Source organism: Pleurodeles waltl, chromosome 8 (assembly GCF_031143425.1).
Source record: "Pleurodeles waltl isolate 20211129_DDA chromosome 8, aPleWal1.hap1.20221129, whole genome shotgun sequence".
Classification (NCBI taxonomy): Eukaryota; Metazoa; Chordata; class Amphibia; order Caudata; family Salamandridae; genus Pleurodeles; species Pleurodeles waltl.
In genome coordinates this window covers 1481847294-1481873694 of record NC_090447.1, presented here as the reverse complement: position 1 = coordinate 1481873694, position 26401 = coordinate 1481847294, and the positions used below count along the sequence as shown (strand labels likewise).

Genomic DNA, 26401 nt, shown 5'->3' with positions numbered 1-26401 from the left:
AACTGGACCTGGCATAAGGTGTAAGTACCTTAGGTACCCACTACAAACCAGACCTGGATGGGTGGTACAGGTATTTCAGAATCTACTTTCACCCAACAGGGTTGTCCAAGTCTACTTTTTTAACGTTTATGAACACATGAAACCCATAAGTGTAATTTGTTGACTTGTAATGTGAGAGGCCTGGGGAATAATAAAAAGATCCATAAATATCACCTTTCAACAGAAAACACCCCAAATAAGGGAGAAGTGGTGAAGTTTCAAAGGAGGTCGTGCAACATTCCTCTTTTGCCATGGGCACTATCATTAGGTTAGACCTGCCTATGCTGGTTGAAATGATCAAACACAAGTGGTAGAGAAGGTAGGAACATAATAATGGAGGGCAGGTTGGATAGGAGTCTAGTTAGATTTGTTCGCCACAAGCCTCATAATGAAACAAGCATTTGCAATGCAATGGGTCTCGCATTTGCTTGAGTTAGAGCTATTAGCGTTGTAAATTCCTAGTTGGACTTTTCTTGCCACATAAATTGAAAATGAAAAGTAAAACAGTTGACATAAGTGAGCCGATTCAAAGCGCCATGGCTGCCATGAGCATGAGTGCGAAGGAGAGACCCAAAAGGAAAGAAGTTTGCTCGCAGTCAAACATATCAGCAAACGTGCAATTATCCATTTAACAGGGTCAATGGTCAAGGCGGTGATAAAACTGCCCCACGGAGGGACAAATGTAAAGCATTTACCAATGATAACAAAGGATTTTTGAAAGGCAAGCCCACAAACGAGTGAAAGTGATGGGCGTGCAGTGGGCGTTTTTAAAAGCCCACAATACTTAAAACACGCCAGAGCACTTGTGCACTCAACCTATTACTCGTTTCCTAACCTCAGCAGTAGAAGGATACAAACAATCTAATCAAAATACAGGCGAAACTAAAACATTCCACAAATGTTACAGGAACAATAGAGAGGAAAGCCACTTAATTAGGAGCAAGGTGCAGAGATAGACAATAAAGCCACTGACTCCTGACTAAAGAGCACATCAAATACCAACCCTAAGTGTATGTTGAGATATCGGTAGCAAAAGGCCTCGGATACCGATGGCGCTCTCTCGTAACAGCAAAGAAAAGGATTGCATTATCTAAACAATTATAATAATTGGATGTGTGACTGAGCGTATTTTTAATGGTCCTATGCATTAATAAATAAGAGGGGGAACGCTACACCACACATCACACAGCATGAAGTGAGACAGTAATACGCCTATGGACGTCCCCATAAACTTCCTTATGGGTATTTTTAAGAATTAGTAACAAAATGTGTGCCTAACAGCTAGACTCTTTGTAACCGGACCTAGAAGACGCTGATCTAATAAACAAGGCTACTATACTTCTGAGTAAGAGAAAAGTTTTTGAACCAAAATAAAATTAAAAAAAATACGCCAAATAAATATAAAAAAACGAGGTGTAATAATAGCCTTACCTGTTCAAACCTGAGGTAGTGGCCCAAAATAAATCCGCTCCGAAGTCATGAATATTTCAGGAATTCAGTGAATCCAGAAACGGAGGATGTAGTTTACACTCGCACTGGTGGCTAAAGTCGAGTCGCTTAATTTATGCATTACTGTGTGCCATAGATTACCTCTTGCTCTCCAGCTCTGCTCAAATTCCAACAGAAATAACGTATTTAATGTGAAAAAAAAAAAAAAAAACGCTTTCTTCTGAAATGCGCCATTTGGAAATGGGTGGAAACCACATATCCTTTTTTGTTTTATCTGCATATCCTACATTCCCATGAATAACCTTCCTTTGACATGTCACAGCCCACAGGTACTAAGAGCCAGATGTATCAAGCAATTTTGCATTCGCAAACGGTGCAAATTGCAAAATTTGGCCGCAAATGCAAAAATGCCTTTCGAGATGTATGAAAGGCATTCGCTGTGCAATTTTAAGGAATCTCAAAAATAGCGATTCCTTAAAACTGTGACCCCGTTTATGGAATCGCAAATTGCGATTCTCAAAATAGGAAATCGCAAATAGGGAATTCCTATTTGCGATTTCCAAAGCACATGTATCAAGCATTTCCCAAATGCGAATTGGGCATTTAGGACATGCAATTACCACCAAATCCAAAGTGGTGGTAAGCATGTGCAATATAAAAAAAACGCATTATAAATACATTTTTAAAAATCACATGTAGCTCACACATGCCCCTAAGGCATGTGTGTGCTTCACATGTCTGCAAATATTTTTTGGGGTGCATCAGAGGGGGCCTTAGGCCCCCAGCTCCCTGGGGATTGCATTATCTAATTTGCGAATTCCTAACTGAAATTCGCAAATTGGGAAATGCAAAACCATTTGCACCTATGTGTCAAACGCCCATTCCCTAATTGCGATAAGGTAATAGCAATTGCAAATTTTAAGAAATCGCTATTACCGAATAGCAAATTTCATACATCCCATTTTGCATTTCTTTAATAGCGATTTCTCAAAATTCGATATTTAAGAAATGCAAACCGGGAGCTTGATACATCTGCCCGTACTGCTGAAAAACGTGCAGCTGTTTTTCCTGTGCAGAGGATGGACACAGACACCATAAAAACTAGTATTTGACATCATACTTTTCTGAAGGTGGGTCCACCGCTTTTCATACTTAAATCATTATGTGCTTAACTTTCATCACAGATTTAAAAATAGATATGGGAAGAGATGGAAACTGGATTATCTAAATGCTTCTGTGCCATTGGAAAGTAGCCTGCCGAAAGTAACTCTGGCAACCCTCTTTTATATTCCTCAGTGTTATGAACATATATATGGCTGGTATAAAAAATATGCACGACAAAGAGCAACTATACTCTTTGGGTAAACTTCACTTATTTTAAATATTCTTTTATTTTGAATGACAAATTACAATGGCATTTATCAACGTATGGTGCTCAAATGTTTGCTCAAACCAGCAGGGTAGCATTTGCCTCAGAGAGCATTGCTCTCCTCTCTAGCTATGTACGCCTGCACTAAACACTGTTGACAACTTCATGGTAATCTTGCTGTGCTTTGCCTGGATGACCAGAGCGGTGCAAACTACAGCAGCACGACAAAGCAAAGGGCAAACCATGAGCATGACACAGTGACTATAATGTTACAACTCCACAGCTTTAAAAGATTAATGAAAGGAACACCTTGTAGCAGCAGCTGATGTTGCACAGTCGGTCGCCGATGGGCCAAAAGCAAAAACAAGTACATACAGATTCTCCTCACTAGCCCACTGCCTTTAGATTCTCTTCCAGGTTTTCTACAAAAAAAAGGCCTTCTGGGCCATGCACTTCTTATAGTGTGTCTTTTCCACCCTCAAACGTGAAAGCGTCGTGCTCATGTTGGGTCCAGACACAGAAGTGGTATCTTTTCCAGTGTTCTTACTAAAAGAAAAGCAAACAATAACATGAAACAAGCAGTGGCAAAGCCAGTAGGTCACGGCAACGCGAGAGCTATTGGCTTTGTTACTGTTTTTTAGTCATGTTGCCCAAGAGCACACCGTTTAAGCAGGGAAGTCATGATTTATCCACAGTTTCTGAGTTTGCCCCTTTATTTTTGTTGGTTTTCTGATTTGTATAAAACGCGTTAATGCAGCTCCAAAGACACAAGTCGAAGTCCACATTTCTCTGGGTGTCTATATGTATTGCCGAACTCTGAGCCTGCTCGTTATGAGGAAATATGGCTGGGGCCTTTGATCTTAAGACTATGCAAGGATGCCAGGAGTACTGAAGCAGTATTTTAGGAGTGTTACACATCTGTCAGGGGCCTTGGAGCTGAAAGCTAGTTGAAATAAAAATCGTTTCTTGCTGAAATGCAGCGTCGATTGGGTCGAGTTCTTTCTAATGGGTGCAAGAAGCATTGGCCTGATTCAATCAGTCTGCCCGAAATAGGGCGACCACCTGGCATTGAGGCAAATTCTAGACAGGACTGTAAAAAATTCAGGACAAAGGGTCAACATTCAGGACAAAAATTCAGGGCAAAGGGTCAAAATTCAGGACAAAAATTCAAGAACAAACGTCAGTTTTACAGACACACACGAGAGGCCATGCTTCACTATGTTGTCAGTGCATTTATTTACTCTTTTTTAACATAGCACTATTTATTCACTGTGGTCTTTTTGTGATTGCCTCCTGGTATGCTACAATCAGGTGTCACATTACGTCCTTGTTCAGTAGTACATTAATGCCTTTCAGTATTGCGTCAAGGCCATCACCCTTACCCAAATCTACCCAAACTTTCTTGAAGAGAAAATAACAGCAACATTTTGATTATGTTTCTGAACATTTTAAAACCGCTGGCAAACAGTTTGAGACACATTAAGGTAATTAACCTTATGCTAGTTTAAACAAATTGAACAAAAACATCTGGCTTACCCCAACCGCCCAGGGACTTTTAACCTTCATTTTTTTTAAGAAGGCGGAGCAGATGGTGTGGGCATCAGTCTCACACCTAGTGTCAGGATGTGAGGTACCCATAACTTGTCTGTAGTCTCACAGCACTAGAGTGTATGTCTGGAACTCTACATTTATCTCAGAAATGGGAGCCCAGACTACCAATCAAAGATAATAAAAGAGGAGGATGAAATCGAGATCAAATGGGAGATCCACCGCAAGTGATTCAAAGGGTTGTTGCTTAGAACTGAATAAATAAAGAAGAGAAGAACAAGGTGGGACAATTCCTAAAATCGGAGAAGATGGGTCCGCCAAGACTATTGGAACGTATTGGGTACCTGGGGAGTTGTCTCTGCACACAGGAGAGAAACAGAAGAGGCACTGTCAAGTGGTTGAACAAGCAACACCCACCCACCTTGGCAAACTCTTCTGGTGCAATGGTCTCCTGTTCGTGCTTGTGAAGGGTGAGCAGGGGGCAGACCCCTTGCAAGGATGTGCAAGGCAATTGCCCGGTTTGTCCATGTCTTTAAATGGTTTTGAAATTGAGCAAAAGCCAAACTAGTGATCTGTATTATCCCTAAGTGTCAAGCACACATAGAATTTTCAAAATATTTGGGATGTAAGTTGCACAAACAAAATGTAAATTTTTTAAAATGTAATTAGTGTTTCTTTCACATATGGCACTGTTTTCCCCTTTACACAATTAGATCTCAGACTGAACTGGGAACCAGTTACCTTTCGATACCTAGTGATTCATATTTACCATTCTCCCACTGATTTGCAGGATGGAAATCTCAGCGGAGCGTCACAGTCCCTTCCAAGCCTAGTGTGCTCTTTGGTCTTCTCCTCTGGGGCCACGTGGCACTAGTGAAGATGGTGTGCTACCCCAATGATAGTAATATTTTGCAAACCTTCCACTGCTCGTCCTTCACTGCGGCACCATCGGGTAGCTCTTTCCACTCTAAAGCTACTGTGACTGTGGGTGGATTAGGTCTTCTGGACCTAGAATGCTATTATTCAGCTGCACAGGTCCAATGGGTGGCTCGCTGGCTTTCTGCCCACCTCCCTGCAGGAGATGGGGTTTACCAGTAAAGACTTTTAAGGAAGGCTTAATACACTGCTCATTGTTTCCTGGTTTCCATTCTACGGCTCACCAACCCGGGTTATCATGCACAGCTTTCTCTTGCCTTGCTAGCACCTGTAAAGTCACTCACACAAAGAAACCTTATGCTCCTGCACTACCTTTGCTAAGCATTCCCACTCGCAAAGGACGGCTGTGCTCAGAGAAACTCCATCAGTGGCATGCTGCAGGTATCTTAAAATTGGAAGATTTGTTTCTGGACGGCGAGCTACTAAATTTCCAAACCCTTGTGGCAGACTACCATCTTCACCCAAGTCAACTCCTTACTTACAACCACCTTAAATAATCATTAAATGCCCTACTTCATGTCTGCCGCCTAGCACTAACCCTACAAGAGGTATGCCAGAAGCTCTACACCATAGGAACTGGTGGCAAACTGATAGAATGGGTGTACAGACCTTTCCTGCAACATGGAAACCACTCCAGGTCTTCTCATCATACTACCTGGGTGATTTGGCCAAACCTCTGCAAGATAAGGACTGGATTAAAATACTGGACTTTCCACACAAAGTATCCCACAGCTGTCACTTTAAGTACATTCATAGTGCTTCCTGAAGAATGCATACTGCCCGTTGCTTGCCATTGGCCTTGTGGTTTGTAACTCACATTTTGTTGCTTTCAATTTGCTGGCTTTATTTGTTTTAGGCTATGCAGCTTGAGTTCGTTCCTTCCCTTGCCCAAACATCATTTACAGTTCCTTCCAAGGGCTCCCTTTCTGTAAACAGGCCTGTAAATCTTGTTCTTATCTCATCACACTTGCTGTGCATTCAAAGAACAAAGTCAAATGTCAGGCTCTGTCTTCGGTGGGAACTTAGCGTTTACTTTTCTTTCTCTGACTTCAAACTTAAAGGATTTATGCAACAATCTTGCTGGATACTGGGGTTAGGAAAGAGGTTTTTTTCATCACATGACAACATTTAAATAAAATTCAGAATATATCAGAATTAGGAGTATAAATGAAGCACATTTTTGTTAATTCTGAACTGTGCTGGAAACAAATACCTTTAATTGATTTAAACAATCATTGGATTAGGTGATGCAATTTCAACACATCGTCGTCTGTGCAAAGTATAGTTTGATTTGAAAAACTGTATGTCTGTGCAAATGCAATTGTCATTTCAATCAAAGATGCGCTGTCTGTAATGACTGTATGTTACCACACGATGCATACTCCACTCCACGCTGCACCACTCCACACCCCTGCACCCTACTCTGTATCACTCCACTTTACACCACTGCACTGCAATCTTCTCCATTCTGAACCACTCCACATTTTGCCACTGAATTCTATGATACTTCACACTATGCCTCTCTGCTCTACTCTATACCACTCTACTATATGCCAATGCACTTTACGCCTCTCTACACTACTGCGCTATGCTTCTCTGCACGCTATACCACTCCAGTCTAGGCAACAACAATCTAGTCTCTACAACTCCACTCTATGCCACTCTGCAACACTGCACTGTACACCACTGCACTCTAAGCTAAAACACTCTATTCTAGTGCACTTTACTCTGTAACACTCAACTCTATGCCCCTGTACTCTACATCAATACACTGTACGTCACTCTAATCTACTCTGCACTCTATGTCACAGCACTCTACACCACTTTACTCTATGCATCACACTCTATACCACTCTACTCAACTCCATTCTACCCTGTATCTCTCCACTCTAAGCCACTTCACTCTACTATAAAAAAATCTACTTTACGCCTCTGCACTCTGTGCCACTGCATTCTATGCCACTGCACTCTACCCTGCACCTCTCCACTCTATGCAACTGCACTCTACTCTAAAACAATCTTTTCTACATCACTGCACTCTACGCCAATCTGACCACTGCACTCTAGTTCAATGCACTCTACACCACTGCACGCTGACACTCTACTCTGCATCACTGCACTGGCCTCCACTATATTCTACACCACTCTACTCTGTACTACTACATTCTGCACCAATACACTCTATTCCACTGCACTCTATGCCACTCTACTCTGCCCCATGCCACTGCACTCTACGCCAGTGCACTCTAAACAACTACACTGCATGCCACTGCCCTTTACTCTGCACTACTGTACTCTATGCCAGTGCTCTCTGTGCCACTCTACTCCACTCTACATCACTGCACTGACACTCTACTCTGTAACTTTGCACTCTCCGCCACTGTATTGTACACCAATTTACTCTGTACTACTGGATTCTAGGCCACTGCACTCTGTGCCACTACACTCTACGCCACTCTACTCTGCATCACTCCACTCTACGCAACTGAGCTCTACAGCATTATACTCTACTCTGCACTGCACCACTCTATACTACGCCACTGCACTCTCTACCACTCTATTGTATTCCACTCCACTCCACTCTATGCCACTTTTCTCTGTCCCACGCCACTCCATGCCACTGCACACTAAACCACTGCACTCTACGCCAATGCACTCTAAACAACTGCACTGTACTCTGCACCACTGTGCTCTACGCCACTGCTCCTATGCCCTCTACTCCACTCCACACCACTATGCCACTATCTTTTAGCCATGCTAAACAGCAGCCACTCTGGTGTATAACATGGCTAAAACACATTGGCAAATCCAATAACTCTTACACAGACGAGACCTATTGGCTTTGCCAATGTTTGTTAGTACTATGAGGTACCGAGGTCCCTGAAAGAACTGCGAATGTGTAAGTCCTTATTTTAAACATGGATTTGACGCTTCATCAGAGATAGTAAACGCTATATAAATACAATTACATCATAATATAGGCTGCTACAAAATGTGCAAATACATTTCGGTTAAATAAAAAAAGTGCTTCTCAAATACAGATTTGAATAATATACATCTTATACCTAGTACTAACAATTTTTATAACACTCCATTAAAACCACACACTCCTCAGCTCAACTTGGAACACAATTACAGTACCTTTCTTAAAGAAAATATCTTTGCCATTAGAAAGCTTCAAGTGACTCCTTGAATTAAAGTCAATGCAGGTTTTCAAGCCCCTTTGCATTTGCAGATTTACCAGTTGCCCACATTTGCATTTCTTTAGGGAAGGAGACACCCTGGCAAGAAGGCCTTTCCTTATCTGTCTGCCCCTCCGTCCCTCAGAGCACAGGAGACTCCCTGCCTTTCAACCCAGCTGGGCAAACTGATCCGCCCGTAATTTCGCCCTGCCTCCGTTGTCCTTTTGGTGTAAGGCTAATATTATGGACAAATGCTGTCCGTTAAGCCTTTCATCACGGACAGGGGGCAGGGCGAAATTACGGGCAGTCCATGAAATTTAAGGACGGGTGGTCACCCTAGGCCTGAAACACTACTGAAAAACAAGCATTTACAATGCAACGGGTCTTGTGTTTGCTCATGTTAGAGCTGATCATGTTGTAGACTCTTAACCCGACTTTTCAACTATCGGGCAAAAGTGCATTTATGTACATAACCCGAAAAAGTGAAATTAACTATGTAAAGTGCTCTACTTCTGCCAAGCAAGATCGCGCTCGTAAACTAGAGAAAAAGAAGTCCACGAGCTCGATGGAAAACAGCGAGCCTCGCATGTTTTCTGCACTTGGTCGCTGCGCTCGAGGAGGGCTAGCTACCGGAAAAGGCATGACGTATATGTGCCTTCGACTAATGAAAGCAAGCAGATTTTATTGGGCAAGCCCACGAACCAATAAAAAACACTGACGTGAAGTTGACAGGGCTCCGAGCCCTTTTCTAAATACTAAAGTGTCTCGCTGCGATACGCATGCGCGTGTGCATGCAACGCAGGTTCGACTCTAATGACCTGCGGCGAGAATCGTTTGCGAGCAGTATGTACCCATAAAATAGATAATACATAATCGGTAGTAGCATATCATGACCCTGTAATGCCCTCGGGTTTCACAAATGCATGTATACAGCGCTACATTTCCTAACAAGGCGTTAGAACCCCTTAACACAGCTTATCCAGTGTTCGAATGGGACCAAGATAAGTTTTCCTTGTGTCACTGCCTTTACTGTGGCACACAAACTCGACTGGTCACACACAAGGACATTTTAGCTAATTTTGAATTGTCTGTAGTCCAGAAAATGTTGTTTTGGTATTGTCTCACTTGAACACCAGAAGGAGGTTTTATCCCATGCCTGCAAGCTGAGTAATACATTAAGATGCACACAGGCCTGAGGAGCGAAGTTGCGAGGCCCCTATAAAAGAAGCCTCGTATGTGAGGTAGAGACGCATACTGCATGTGCGAGATGCTTCAACGCGCGAAAAGCTTGCAATGTGCCAGAACCTAGGATGAGTGCATGTGTGAGATACAGGTGAACACGATAAGCACGATGTGGAGTGGCAATGCGGAGAAACAATGATCATAGTGAAGTATATAGTAGAAAATGGTGGAGGTGATGTTTAGAAATGTGGTGTTTGAGACGAAGACAAGAGTCCGAGTCAGAAACCTGCAAACTCAGTAAGGGTTGTGTGTTAGAAAAGCTTACGGATGAGTACACTGCACATGAAATTCACAAAAGAATGGTGCATGAGATGTTCACAAGCACGACAAACGAAGTATGTGGGAGACTTACAAACACACAAAGCATTGTGTATGTAGTGCTTGGTGCAGTGGGATCTGCTCATAAACATAGAAATCCTCATGTAGAGAGGCTTAGAAACAGAGGCGTAAGGTGAGAGGGGCTCATTAACCTGGAAAACTAGTGGCAGATGCTAACAAACAAGCCTTATGTGTAAGATATTGTGTGTGATTTTACCACACACGAGAACCATGGTGTGATGTACTCACAAACGTGTACAGTGTTAAACGCTCAAAAACATGAGCAGCCATTACGTACAAACCCAGATAAAGCAGTGTTTGAATGTGATGGCAGTCTGTCTGGGGTTGTGATCAAGTGGTTGGGAAGGGAAGAGGTAACAGGAGAAGGAGGACGGAGTGAGTTAAAACATACACACTCCTGTGGCGTGCTGGAACACAAAGAAAACAAGTTAGATCTATTAGCGTTGTAAACACCTAACCGGACTTTTCTTGCCACATAAACTGAAAATGAAAAGTAATACAGTTTTAGATAAGGGAGCCAATTAAAAGTGTCATACCATAAGCGTAAAGGAGACTAATCAGAACAGAATGACAGGTCCGGTTTCGCCTTACCGCCCAGCGAGATCATGCTGCGTAGGAAATAAATAGGAAAAATAGTCCAGAAGCCATGCGGAAAACATGGAGCCTCGTATGTTTTCAGTAGTTGGCAGGTGCGCTCCGGGAGGGCTAAACACTGGAAAAGGCATGACGTATGCATGCCTTTCACAAATGAAATCAAGCGAATTTAAAAGGCAAGCCCACAAACCAACCAAAATGATGGGAGTGCGGTAGGTGTGGTTAAAAGCCCACAGAGAGATTGCAACAGGGACAGAGCGCTTGCGCGCTCAACCCTAAAAAGGGAACTGTATACTGTGTCTAGTTGAAGTTGCAGATGTCAAGTCGCCGGAGCTGATGCTCGGAAGCCTCATAGGAAAAAAGTGGAACCGTATGCTGCGTCGAGTAGCAGATGTCAAGTCGAAACTCAAAGTGGAAAGAGCTTGCACGGTTAGTGATTGCACCACCTGTTGTCTGAGTTGAGTTTATCTTTATGTACAGAGCTGCATCCTGTGTGCGTGACATTTTTAACTAGCTGTCAGATGAATTTCAGCGTGAGCAGGTGAGGCGCATGCGCGTCACCTCTTTCTGTAAGCGCTCACATCACCACCTCCTTGAGCGGTACACAAGACATTCTGGGGCATGTCTTGGTTACTTTGTTTCCGGTTCTGCAGCTCATGCAACTCTTTCAGTGATGCTTAGCAACTGACGCTGAGTTTTCCTTCGGAAAGCACATTGCACATACAAAAATAAAGTTATGATTAACACTGGTTTTATTGAAACCACATCGTACAAAATAAATGTTACAATTAACACTTGTTAAAATTCAATTTTGAAGATTGAACGTGGATTTAATTTATTACTGTTCCTTCTAAAGATATTAGAGTCAATACTAACACTACTTTTAATATCAATCCCCACAATCATTCTGCACCGCCATTGAAGTGGAGGGAATGGAGATAATATTTTACAAACTATATTGAAGCTGTTGATGAGGCTGGAATATGTCGTCTGCACAAAAGAAAAGGATTCTTTTACATTCTTTGGGAACTATGAGTTTGAAAATGTTTTCTTGTATATCTAAAACTCTTTCAGGAGGTGACACGTGTTTTCACTGTGGCACTTATGGATTTAGATAAACATTTCCAGCCCAAAGTATGTATAGGTATTAGTAGGTATAAATTTGTCCAGTGCAAGCAGTCTAAAGTTGAAACTATTGATGAATATGTGCGGAGTTACAAAAATTGGCCTGTGATTGTAATTTTGGCAACTTACAAGAGGAATTAATAAGGGATCAGATCGTCATGCACACCAATAAGTCTACGATTCAAGAAAGGTTATGGATCAACAAAGATTCACCTTTAGACACTATTCTGGCTATAATAAGGAAAGCAGAATTATCTGAGGAAAGCGTTTTTGCTATGAAAGAAAATGATAGAGAGGTTAAATCGGTGAAAAGGATTGTTAAATCGCAAAGTACTAAGAACAAAGAATCACCCCACAGAGACAGGACTAAAGTACATGAAAAAGCTAGGTGTTATAGATTTGACAGTAAGGAATATCTTGCTTACAGTAAAACGTGTCCTGCTATCAACCAAAAATGCAAAAATTGTGTATTAGCGTTCACTTTGTAAAAATGTTGTGAAAAGAAGAAAAGTATAACATTTGGTGGATATAAAAATGTTTGCTGATTCTGGATCTGCTTACACCATTATTAACGAGGAAACTTGGAAGAAGGTATTTGTGGGGAAGATTGGGGAATATCTGATTCCATCTGACATTAATCCTGAAGGTTATGGAGGTGAAAAACAGAAATTTTGGAATTCAGGTGGTTAATGTTCAGGTTTAAACACAGAGGGCCTGATTCTAACTTTGGAGGACGGTGTTAAACCGTCCCAAAAGTGGCGGATATACCACCTACCGTATTACGAGTTCCATAGGATATAATGGACTCGTAATACGGTAGGTGGTATATCCGCCACTTTTGGGACGGTTTAACACCGTCCTCCAAAGTTAGAATCAGGCCCAGAGTGTCACGTGGTAAGTTGTATGTGGCTAAACGTGGCCCACCAGTTCTAGGTTGGCGTGACCAAAAAAGATTTGTATATTGCTCTAGACCCAAATAGCAAGGAACAAGTGTAGGTTGTGGACCAAAATATCTTAATGGGGGACAGGACATGTAAAACATTCCCTGGTGTATTCAAACAAGGACTGGGTAACCTTATGGGCTTTGAACATAAAATTGATCTAAGAAAAGGAGCTATTCCAAAGGTCCATAAAGGTAGAAATGTACCTATAGCAATGAGAGATGAAGTCTCATAGGGACTGGAGAAGTTAGTGGTGTTAGGGGTAATTGAAAGGGTAGAGGTGTCGGTGTGGATCTCTCCAATGGTAGTAGCAGGTTAAAGTAATGGCAAACCAAGATTATGGCCCTCATTCTGACCTTGGCGGGCGGCGGAGGCCGCCCGCCAAAGTCCCGCCGTCAGCTTACCGTTCCGCGGTCGAAAGACCGCGGCGGTAATTCTGACTTTCCCGCTGGGCTGGCGGGCGGTCGCCTTCAGGCCGCCCGCCAGCCCAGCGGGAAAGAGGCTTCCACGATGAAGCCGGCTCGGAATCGAGCCGGCGGAGTGGAAGCTGTGCGACGGGTGCAGTTGCACCCGTCGCGTATTTCACTGTCTGCGCAGCAGACAGTGAAATACATTTAGGGGCCCTCTTACGGGGGCCCCTGCAATGCCCATGCCAGTGGCATGGGCACTGCAGGGGCCCCCAGGGGCCCCACGACCCCCCCTACCGCCATCCGGATCCCGGCGGTCGGACCGCCGGGATCTGGATGGCGGTAGGGGGGGTCGGAATCCGGCGGTACACTGGCGGGAGCCCGCCAGTGGTGCCGGTCCGACCGCGGCTTTACCGCCGCGGTCGGAATCCCCATTGGAGCACCGCCGGCCTGTCGACGGTGCTCCCGCGGTCCTCCGCCCTGGCGGTCTTTGACCGCCAGGGTCAGAATGACCGCCTATGTGTTGACCTCTGATACTTCAATAACAACATAATCGTTGACAAATTTCCTTTACCTAAAATTAATGAGATGGTGGCTTTACTTAAAGATGCAACATGGTTTTCCACCTTTGATTTATCTTCTGCGTATCACCAAATCTCATTAACTCCAGACTCTCAGAAATATATACAGCATTTATTACCCCTGATGGATGTTTCCAATTTCGCAATGTGCCTTTCTGTTTGGCATCAGCTGCAGCAGTTTTTCAGCGGTTGATGTTCAATTTGTTTAGCAAGGAGAGAAATGTCAAAACTTTCCAAGATTACATTTTGATTTTTGGTAAGAATAAGCAAGAACATGATCCGAAGTTGGATGAAGTACTATCTATTCTTGAGTCTAAAGGGTTTAAGGTAGAATACTCAAAATGCAAATTTGCAGAGAAAAATGTAACTTATCGAGGTCACACAATTGATGAATTTGGGGTCAGATCTGCACCTAAATTAGTATTAGCCATTAAGAATGCTCTCACTCCTAAAAGTAAAGATGATGTCTGATCCTTTTTAGGTATGGCAGAGTATTGCACTAAATTTATACCCAGATTTGTTGAGAAATGTCTTTCTATCAGACAACTTCTTAAATCTGGTACAAAATGTGAGTGGTCACAGCAATGTGATAATGACTTTGCAACCATAAAAGAGGGCATTACTGAGGCTACCAGATTAAGAGGTTTTGATGCTGATGAGGAGTGTATAATCTCGACTGATGCTGCAATAAAGGATTAGGGGCAATGCTCAGCCACAAAAAATAAGGGTAGAGAAAATATAATAGCTTTTGCTTCTAGGTTGTTGACACTATCGGAAGAAAGATACCCTACTTTTGAAAGAGAAGCACTTGCATGTGCATGGGCACTGGAACACTTCCAAGCATTTGTGTGGGGTGGGCCTGCTACTATTTGTTGTGATCACAAACCTTTAGTTAAATTATTAACAACAGCAGGAACCACAGTTTTGTCAGCTCGCATTGCCAGACTTTCCATTTGCATGCAAGAGTATATCTACAAAACTGTATATATGCCAGGAAAAGACAATGTTGTAGCAGATTTTCTCTCTAGAATGCCTGTGCAACTAGAGGAGAGTGAAGATGGAGTTTGGCATGAATTTCAACCAGCACTAATACATGATAATGGTGTTCCAGCAATATATAAAGAGGAATCGTAGCAGGAGTATAAAAATTGCACTACATTACAACAGATAATGAGATACGTGGAAGATGAGTGGCCTAGTAAAAGGAGGTTATTGGACGCAGTCAGACCTTTCTGGGAAATACGTTCTGAGCTTTCCTTTGAGGGAAGAATGTTATTAGGGGGGAGAGAATAGTTCCTCCTCATAGTCTTCGCAACAACATTTTGACATTATGGCCCTCATTCTGACCTTGGCGGGCGGCGGAGGCCGCCCGCCAAAGTCCCGCCGTCAGGTTACCGTTCCGCGGTCGAAAGACCGCGGCGGTAATTCTGACTTTCCCGCTGGGCTGGCGGGCGGTCGCCTTCAGACCGCCAGCCAGCCCAGCGGGAAAGAGGCTTCCACGATGAAGCCGGCTCGGAATCGAGCCGGCGGAGTGGAAGCTGTGCGACGGGTGCAGTTGCACCCGTCGCGTATTTCACTGTCTGCGCAGCAGACAGTGAAATACATGTAGGGGCCCTCTTACGGGGGCCCCTGCAATGCCCATGCCAGTGGCATGGGCACTGCAGGGGCCCCCAGGGGCCCCGCGACCCCCCCTACCGCCATCCGGATCTCGGCGGTCCGACCGCCGGGATCTGGATGGCGGTAGGGGGGGTCGGAATCCCCGCGGCGGTGCAGCAAGCTGCGCCGCCGCGGAGGATTCAATGGGGCCGCGGTACACTGGCGGGACCCCGCCAGTGGTGCCGGTCCGACCGCGGCTTTACCGCCGCGGTCGGAATCCCCATTGGAGCACCGCCGGCCTGTCGGCGGTGCTCCCGCGGTCCTCCGCCCTGGCGGTCAAAGACCGCCAGGGTCAGAATGACCACCTATGTCATGAAGGTAATTTTGGTGCCAAGGCTGTTGTGAAAATGAAAAAGTTGTCTTGGTGGCCTGGTATAGATTCAGAAATGGAACGTATTGTAAGAGAATGCATGGAATGTTTGAAAGAGGACAAATCTCTTGGACCGAAGAATTTGTGGAATTCCATAGCAATTGATATGATGGGTCCAGTTGGACCACTACAGATATACATCATAGTGATTATGGAAATATTTTCTAGGTGGCCTGATGTCAAATTTGTACGTAATGCAGACTCCTATTCAGTAGTAAGTTTCATGGATGAGGTTTTCAGATCTGAGGTCATTCCATCCATGGTAATAAGTGATAATGGAGTACAACGTAAGTCACATGTCTTCATTCAATATTGTGAAAAAACTAGGTTGTAGATTTAAAAACACCTCATTATATAATCCTAGTGGAGATGGTATGGTGGAAAGATTTAACCATGTTCTGAAAGGAGTCATACAATCTGCTGTGATAAATATAGATTGGGAAGTTCAAGTACTAAAGGCAGTTTGGGTGTACAGGGTTACTAAAAATTAAGCAACAGGGTTTCTCCCTTCTTAATCATGAGGGGTAGAAACCTGAGAACCAAGTACAGTCCTGGCTGGCTGAATAGCACATACGTGGAACCATGGTCTATTGAGAACGTAAGGAAAAATGTAAGTAAAGGGCATGTTAAAAGTAAACATTACTATGATATTAAAAACAGTACTAAACCATTGTCCATTCAGGTAAGGGACTGGGTCCGCATTAAGAAACCTAGTTTCGTAACAAAAGGGGTCAGTAAATTTTATGAACCAGAAGAGGTGGTTGAAGTGTAACACAATGTGGTCCGATTGCGCAGTCGCAAGGTATGGAACCTTAAACATGTGGCCTTGAGTAATATTAAAGAATAGAGAGATGTTACTCAAAACAAATCATTTGAATGGTTTGATGAAGATGAAAAATTGGGTGATACAAGTGTTCTGCCAGATTTGACTATTAATGATTGCTCTGATAATCAAATGTTGGAGGAAAAAGAAAAGTGAGACACAACTAAACGAAAAGTCATTAAAGGGTAAAGAGACGATTCAACAGCGGGTGGCAGCATCATCTAATGTTGATGTAAAAGAACAGGGTAGGACAAGGAAACCACCTACATAGTTGAAGGACTGTGTATATGAATTTAGTAAATTAATTTTTGGCATTTGTTTTTTACATTTTCTCATATATATCTGTATAATGCATTGTTTAATTTGTTTCCTTTAGTTTATCTTAAGGAATGTTTTGTTATCTAACTTTGTCATTTAGTTAATTGTATAGTGTGGATTGTGTAGTGTTGTTCTTTATAAGGCGGGGGAAGTTGTGGGCTCGTGCCTTTTCTCATGAAGGGTTCATGCCTGGCAACCATCAGATGATTCTGGAAAAGCGGCTTCTGAGGAGGGCGGTTGGTGGGAAGCGATGGAGATGTAAGGTGGTATGTAATCATCCTCTGTACCTTGTGAAATAAAATATGTGTAATGGATATTTGTGTAATTACTGTGACAGGCTCCAATGACAAAACAGCTTTATGTACTACATTTCCAATTCCCACTACATTTAAACAACTTTTCACGGTCGCACACACTGAATACTTAGGTGGTCTGCACATAAATACTGTCTTAACATTTTGAAAATGTGTCCTGGCCACTGCAGGCCAAATTATGACAATGAACAGCGAAGCATTACATCATAAGATCTTGCAAAATTTGTCAATGGCACATTTCTTAGATCATACACATTTTTCTAAATGTTTCCTCCTCAACCACCCTTGCATGTAGCTTACCTGGTCAAGAAGCACATTCTGCCACATCCGAAAGATGCTCAGGTAGCTTCTATCTCTGGCCGCAAAAGACGTGAAGAAAAACTGTGGAGAGGGAAAAGCAAGGGTTGTAATGCCCACCTTTGTTAAATACCAGAGCAGCGAAACATTACCCATCCTAGTAATAACAACTATGTCACACACTACCCAGACAGTTTACCGCCAAATACACTTAAGTTATGAATTATGAGTGACAAGCCCACTAGGAGCAGATACTCACCAGCAGCCTTTATGAAGTAGAACAGAAGCCAGCAAATGTATAACTTCTTGTTAGATGTGTGTGTGAAGTGTATTGAATATTATTGACAATGTAAATACAAAAACGCATGAAACGCACTCTCGCCCCAATCAAGACGCCCTCTAACAGACGCAGCGACAGAAAGGCCTTCTGGTTCACAGCCGACCTCCAAGATTCCAAGCAAACATGCCGAAGACTCTAGAAAAAGTGGCACCAAGAACAGACATGGGACAACCACACAGCCTTCAAGAACGCCATCTGCTGACACCACCAACTCATCTGAACCGCCAAAAGAACCGCCTTCAAAAAACACATTGACAACAACGCACACAGCTAGAAGGAGCTCTTCAACATTGTGAAGCAACTCTCCAACCCCGGCTCCAACGTCAACGACATCCAGCCATCACTTTACTTCTGCGACTCCCTAGCTACCTTCTTCTACCGCAAGATCGTAGACATCCATGACAGCTTCAATACCCAGACCCCCCGTCAACCACCGACACCACAGACTCACTGCCCACCAGCCTCCTGCTCTCCTGGACCCACATCAATAACACCATCAAAACCATGAACACCATCCACTTCCGACCCCTGCCCTCACCATATCTTCAACAAAGCAAGCTCCGTCATCGCACCTGAACTCCAGAAGATGATTAACAGTTCCTTCGAGACTGCCACCTTACGGAAAGCTGGAAACACGCCGAGATCAACGCCCTCCTCAATAAACCCAAGACGGACCCAGAGGACCTCAAGAAACTTCCGGCCTATCTCCCTGCTCCCCTTCCTGGGAAAAGTCATAGAGAAAATTGTCAACAAACAACTGACCCGTTTCCTCGAGGAGAACAACACTCTGCACCCCTCCCAATCCGGATTCTGCAGCAACCACAGCAGTGAAACCACCCTCATCACTGCCACCCACGATATCAGGATCATACCAAACAACAGCAAAACCGTGGCCCTCATCCTCCTGGACCTCTCGGCCACATTCTACACCATCTGCCACCACACCCTACGCACACGGCTCAACAACGCAGGGATTCGCAACAGAGCCCTGGACTGGATCACCTCCTTCTTCACCGGCAGAACTCAGAGAGTCCGCCTTCCTCTATTCCGCTCTGAAGCCACCAAAATCGTCTGCACCATACCCCAGGGATCGTCCCTCAGCCCGACCCTCTTTAAAGTCTACATGGCGCCGCTCGCAAACATCGGCTGATCTCACAACCTCTACATCGTTTCATACGCCGATGACACCCAGCTAATCCTCTCTCTCACCAAGGACCCCGTGTAAGGAAATTTCTCCCTGTTGCAGTTACCCCCCACTTTTTGCCTGATACTGATGCTGACTTGACTGAGAAGTGTGCTGGGACCCTGCTAACCAGGCCCCAGCACCAGTGTTCTCTCACCTAAAATGTACCATTGTTTCCACAATTGGCACACCCCTGGCACACAGATAAGTCCTTTGTAAAAGGTACCAGTGGTACCAAGGGCCCTGTGATCAAGGAAGGTCCCTAAGGGCTGCAGCATATGTTGTGCCACCCTAAGGGACCCCTCACCTAACACATGCACACTGCCATTGCAGAATGTGTGTGTTGGTGGGGAGAAAAAGGTAACGTCGACATGGCATCCCCCTCAGGATGCCATGCACACAAAATACTGCCTGTGGCATAGGTAAGTCACCCCCTCTAGCAGGCCTTACAGCCCTAAGGCAGGGTGCACTATACCACAGGTGAGGGCATAGCTGCATGAGCAATATGCCCCTATAGTGTCTAAGTCTATTCTTAGACATTGTAACTACAGTTGTGGCCATATTAAGTATATGGTCTGGGAGTTTGTCAAAAATGAACTCCACAGCTCCATAATGGCTACACTGAATACTGGGAAGTGTGGTATCAAACTTCTCAGAATAATAAACCCACACTGATGCCAGTGTTGGATTTATTAAAAAATGCACACAAAGGGCATCTTAGAGATGCCCCCTCTATTTTTCCCAATTGTTCAGTCCAGGACTGACTGGTCTGTGCCAGCCTGCTGCTGGGAGACGGGTTTCTGACCCCATGTGGTGAGGGCCTTTGTGCTCTCTGAGGACAGAAACAAAAGCCTGCTCTGGGTGGAGGTGCTTCACACCTCCCCCCTGCAGAAACTGTAACACCTAGCAGTGAGCCTCAAAGGCTCAGGCTTCGTGTTACAATGCCCCAGGGCACTCCAGCTAGTGGAGATGCCCACCCCCTGGACACAGCCCCCACTTTTGGCGGCAAGTCCAGGAGAGATAATGAGAAAAACAAGGAGGAGTCACCCACCAGTCAGGTCAGCCCCTAAGGTGTCCTGAGCTGAGGTGACCCCTGCCTTTAGAAATCCTCCATCTTGATTTTAGAGGATTACCCCAATAGGAATAGGGATGTGCCCTCCTCCCCTCAGGGAGGAGGCACAAAGAGGGTGTAGCCACCCTCAAGGACAGTAGCCATTGGCTACTGCCCTCCCAGACCTAAACAAACCCCTAAATTCAGTATTTAGGGGCTCCCCAGAAGCTAGGAAACTAGATTCCTGCAACCTGAAGACGAAGAAGGGCTGCTGACCTGAAGCCCTGCAGAGAAGACGGAGACACCAACTGCTTTGGCCCCAGCCCTACCGTCCTGTCTCCCCACTTCAAGAAAAACTGCAACAGCGACGCGTCCCCCAGGGTCCAGCGACCTCTGAAGCCTCAGAGGACTACCCAGCATCTAAAAGGACCAAGAAGCTCCCGAGGACAGCGGCCCTGTTCAACTAAACTGCAACTTTGCAACAAAGAAGCAACTTTTAAAGACCACACGTTTCCCGCCGGAAGCATGAGACTTTCCACTCTGCACTCTACGCCCCCAGCTCGACCTGTGAAAAACTAACACTACAGGGAGGACTCCCCGGCGACTGCGAGCCTGTGAATAGCCAGAGTTGACCCCCCTGAGCCCCCACAGCGACGCCTGCAGAGGGAATCCAGAGGCTCCCCCTGACCGCGACTGCCTGCTTCAAGGAATCCGACGCCTGGAAAACGCACTGCACCCGCAGCCGCCAGGACCTGAAGGAACCTAACTCCAGTGCAGGAGTGACCCCCAGGCGGCCCTCTTCCTAGCCCAGGTGGTGGCTACCCCGAGGAGCCCCCCCCTTGCCTGCCTGCATCACTGAAGAGACCCCCGGGTCTCCCCATTGAATCCTATTGCAAACCCGACGCCTTTTTGCACTCTGCACCCGGCCGCCCCTGTGCCGCTGAGGGTGTACTTTCTGAGCCTGTTTGTGTCCCCCCCGATGCCCTACAAAACCCCCCTGGTCTGCCCTCCGAAGTTGCGGGTACTTACCTGCTGGCAGACTGGAACCGGACACCCCTATTTCCATTGAAGCCTATGTGTTTTGGGCACCACTTTGACCTCTGCACCTGACCGGCCCTGCTGCTGGTTTGATAACTTTGGGGTTGCCTTGAACCCCCAACGGTGGGCTACCTTGGACCCAACTTTGAACCCTGTAAGTGGTTTACTTACCTGTGAACCTAACAAATACTTACCTCCCAGAGGAACTGTTGATTTTTGCAGTGTCCATTTTCAAAATAGCTTATTGCCATTTTTGCCAAAACTGTACATGCTATTGTGATAATTCAAAGTTCCTAAGATACCTGAGTGAAATGCCTTTCATTTAAAGTATTGTTTGTAAATCTTGAACCTGTGGTTCTTAAAATAAACTAAGAAAATATATTTTTCTATATAAAAACCTATTGGCCTGGAATTGTCTTTGAGTGTGTATTCCTCATTTATTGCCTGTGTGTGTACAACAAATGCTTAACACTACCCTCTGATAAGCCTACTGCTCGACCACACTACCACAAAATAGAGCATTAGAATTTTCTCTTTTTGCCACTATCTTACCTCTAAGGGGAACCCTTGGACTCTGTGCACACTATTTCTCACTTTGAAATAGTATATACAGAGCCAACTTCCTACACCCCGCCACCGCCAAAACCAACCTCCACAAAGGAATGAAGGCATTCACCAAATGGATGAAGAACAGCTGCCTGAAACTGAATTCTGACAAAACTGAGGTCCTCATCCTCGGCTCCACCCCCTCTGCATCAGACAACTCCTGGTGGCCTGCCACACTGGGAACCGTACCAACACCAACCGACCACGCACGCAACCTGGGATTCATCCTGGACTCATCGCTATCAATGACCCAGCAAGTCAACGCTGTCTCTTCCTCCTGCTTCAACACCCACTGCATGCTTTGGAAGATCTACAAATAGATACCCACTGAAACCAGAAGGACGGTCACCCAAGCCCTCGTAAGCAGCAAAGTGGACTACGGCAACGCCCGCTAGGCAGGAGCTACGGCCAAGCTCCAGAAAAGACTGCAACGCATATAGAGCTCTTCCACACGCCTCATCCTGGACGTCAGCCGCCACAGCCACATCACAGTCCAGCGGAGAGACCTGCACTGGCTCCCAGTCAACAAGAGAATCAGGTTCAAACTCCTCACCCATGCTCACAAGGCACTACACAACACTGGACCAGAATACCTCAACAGACAGCTCTCCTTCTACACCTGGACCCAACTGCTTCGCTCCGCTGACCTTGCCCTCACCACCGTTGCACGCATCCACAGAACGACTGCTGGCAGCCGATCGTGCTCCCACCTCGCCAAGACGTGGAACACTCTTCCCACCCACCTACGACAGTCACAGGACCTACTTATCTTCAGGAGACACCTCAAGACCTGGCTGTTCGATCAGTAGTAGCCCCCCCTCCTATCAGCGCCTTGAGACCCTCACAGTTGAGTAGTGCGCTTTATAAATGCTTTGATTGATTGAAATAAATGCTGCAGCATCAAACCATTGTTCTTTCTTTTTTTTTAAAAGCATTTTATTGGAAGTAGCAATATAACAGTAAATAACATTACATAATGAAGTATGGACCGAGGTCCCAGAAAAAGAAACAAGACGAATAACCTGCAACCTTCCCTCCTTCCAATTTCCACCTTCTCACCAATCTCTCCTTTCCTCTTTTGATGCACAATTAAGTCTGTACCTGTTGCATGGAGCTATAAGCGGCTAATACTCATAGGTTCAGATTTCCACCTTGAGTGTTTCCGCCCCGGTAGTCCCTTGTCAGGGTTGTTAAGTTCTTCCCTCAGCAAAAACAATTCCCCTTTTCCTTGTACCCACGTTGGTTGAGCGGCATCCTCACTCCCAGTGGCTCTTGCGGAGGCTGTTCTTAGAACTATCTTCTTCAGGTTTAACAGCCACTCAAGTTGGTGGCCGCAAATCCTTGTAAGGTCAGCACTCTAGTGTTTCTACCTCAGTCTCGTGCTGAAGCTTCCCTCCAGCTGTTTCTCTCTGGGAGTCCTGCACTTCCACTGTCAACCTGAGGAGAATGAGCAGTGTTCTTGAGGCGCTTTGTTTCATAGAGAATTTTTCCAGTTTTGAGTAATTAATTCTTGTTATGGAGTGCACACCAGCTACCTTTTCCCTTTTTGAAGAAGCTGAATTTTTTCCTTCTTCCAACAAATGGTTATCAGCTTTCTGAGAATTTGTTTTGGCTTAACAGAACTTCAAGCAACTGCAGTAAGGAATCTTTTTGTATGATTTTCAGACTTGCCAATAAATATATATGTATATATGTTCAAGAACTCTTTGCTTTGTAGACTTGTCAGTCTTAGAGACAAACCTCAGTGCTCAGAATAAATCTTAGAGACTGTGATTGAGAAAACTGAACCTTGAGAAGGAGTTTTCATTTCCTGTAAAAAATTTGTAGTTTGTATATTTGTGAACTTCAGAACTGTTCTCCAGAGAACCTTGGAAACCTCTGACTCCTGGAGAAAAGAAGATATTAGTTAACATTGTTCTCTTAGAGCGAGGCTAGTCTCTCAAAAGATCCAGGTTAGGAGAATGATAGAATTGGGTGAATGTGAATGGCTGAACAGTTGAATGCGCAGATGGAATGCACTTATCTATGCCTTATCAGCTGACTGTATGTCCTTCCTTTAAATAAATCCCGATAAGAAGAAAGGTGATGGTTTCCAGGGACACACACTGAATATCTTATCTTCAAGTGGGAAACACAGCCTGGAACTGGATCTGGAGGCGGTCTCTCTTTTTTGCTATTCCCATTCCCCTTTCCCCCTAGTAGATGCAGGGTTCAGATAATCAGTTAAAGTCTGAGCACGCCTCTGTTGGAGGGAGCTGGGTAAAAGGCATCTGCTCCTGTGGAAGTTTGATTTAATGGGTAATCTTCTGACAACCCTGGTGTAATGTGAATACTCCTATATTCCATCTACTTCCTCCATATTTTCTTGGGTTTTTAGGGACAGCCCCTATCATCGTGCACAGGTTTCTCCATACTCATACAGTGCACTAACCATTTTTGCCACTCCTCCAGGAAGTAGGGATGGATGTCTTTGCAATGTTGAGTGATGTTGTGCTTTGCTATGGTTACTCCCAGCCAGAGCAGTGCCAATTTTTGGGGGTGCGAACCAGGTCTCAATTAATGTGGTTCTCTTGATTTTGTTCAAGAAACTGTTTACGTTCCAGGAGAATTTCTGTAATAGTTGTCAGCCATCAGGGGAATGAGGAAGGTCTTCAAAAGAGGAAGTGGCCATGGTCACAAGCTATCAAGTTAGCACCAAGAACAACAAATAACAGTGGTAACAAAGATAATATCCTACATCCCCTACCCAACCCTTAGAGAACATGAAGCATCTATTGCGAAATTGCCTGCATGCAGAGCATCTGTGGAGTTATCTCGCAACTCTTCTGTAGGAAAGTATCATCTTGCCTGGCATGTTACCCCTTATTTCACTGTATATATGTTGTTTAATTCTATGTGTCACTGGGACTCTGCCAAGCAGGGCCCCAGTGCTCATAAGTATGTGCCCTGTATGTGTTCCCTGTGTGATGCCTAGCTGTCTCACTGAGGCTCTGCTAACCAGAACCTCAGTGGTTATGCTCTCTCTGCTTTCCAAATTTGTCACTAACAGGCTAGTGACTAAATTTACCAATTCACATTGGCATACTGGTACACCCATATAATTCCCTAGTATATGGTACCGAGGTTCCCAGGGTATTGGGATTCCAGGAGATCCCTATGGGCTGCAGCATTTATTTTGCCACCCATAGGAAGCTCTGACAATTCTTACACAGGCCTGCCAGTGCAGCCTGAGTGAAATAACGTCCACGTTATTTCACAGCCATTTACCACTGCACTTAAGTAACTTATAAGTCACCTATATGTCTAACCTTCACCTGGTGAAGGTTGGGTGCAAAGTTACTTAGTGTGTGGGCACCCTGGCACTAGCCAAGGTGCCCCCACATCGTTCAGGGAAAATTCTCCGGACTTTGTGAGTGCGGGGACACCATTACACGTGTGCACTATACATTGGTTACTACCTATCTATAGTGTCACAATGGTAACTCCGAACATGGCAATGTAACATGTCTAAGATCATGGAATTACAATTCCATGATCCCCCGGGTCTCTAGCACAGTACCCGGGTACTGCCAAACTGCCTTTCCGGGGTCTCAACTGCAGCTGCTGCTGCTGCCAACCCCTCAGACAGGTTTCTGCCCTTTTGGGGTCCAGGCAGCCCTGGCCCAGGAAGGCAGAACAAAGGATTTCCTCTGAGAGAGGGTGTTACACCCTCTCCCTTTGGAAATAGGTGTGAAGGCTGGGGAGGAGTAGCCTCCCCCAGCCTCTGGAAATGCTTTCATGGGCACAGATGGTGCCCATCTCTGCATAAGCCGGTCTACACCAGTTCAGGGATCCCCCAGCCCTGCTCTGGTGTGAAACTGGACAAAGGAAAGGGGAGTGACCACTCCCCTGACCTGCACCTCCCAGGGGAGGTGCCCAGAGCTCCTCCAGTGTGTCCCAGACCTCTGCCATCTTGGAAACAGAGGTGTTGGGGGCACACTGGACTGCTCTGAGTGGCCAGTGCCAGCAGGTGACTTCAGAGGATCCTTCTGATAGGCTCTTACCTCGCTTGGTAGCCAGTCCTCCTTCCTTGGTAGCCAAACCTCTTTTTGTGGCTATTTAGGGTCTCTGCTTTGGGGAATTCTTCACATAACGAATGCAGGAGCTCATCAGAGTTCCTCTGCATCTCCATCTTCACCTTCTACCAAAGGGTCGACCGTTGACTGCTCAGGACGCCTGCAAAACCGCAACAAAGTAGCAAGATGACTACTAGCAACATTGTAGCACCTCATCCTGACGGCTTTCTCGACTGTTTCCAGGTGGTGCATGCTCTGGGGGTAGCCTGTCTTCACCCTGCACCAGAAGCTCCGAAGAAATCTTCCGTGGGTCGCTGGAATCTTCCCCCTGCTAACGCAGGCACCAAAAGACTGCAACACTGGTCCTCTGGGTCCCCTCTCATCCTGACGTGCATGGTCCCGGGAACTCAGCAACTCTGTCCAAATGACTCCCACAGTCCGGTGACTTTTCAGTCCAAGTTTGGTAGAGGTAAGTCCTTCCCTCCCCACTCTAGACTGCATTGCTGGGGACCGCATGATTTGCAGCTGCTCTGGCTCCTGTGCACTCTTCCAGGATTTCCTTCGTGCACAGCCAAGCCTGGGTCCCCGGCACTCCATC

The 26401-nt window shown here is 45.2% G+C and overlaps 1 protein-coding gene across 3 annotated transcripts in view; it reads right to left on the bottom strand.

Moving 5' to 3' along the window:
- GRAMD1C (GRAM domain containing 1C) overlaps positions 1–26401 on the bottom strand; it is a 1284216-nt gene that overhangs the window by 742857 nt on the left and 514958 nt on the right. For all 3 annotated transcript variants that reach the window (XM_069202670.1, XM_069202671.1, XM_069202672.1), the window contains exon 6: positions 17534–17614. In XM_069202670.1, the coding sequence (XP_069058771.1) occupies positions 17534–17614 (81 nt within the window). The remainder of the gene's footprint in view (positions 1–17533; positions 17615–26401) is intronic.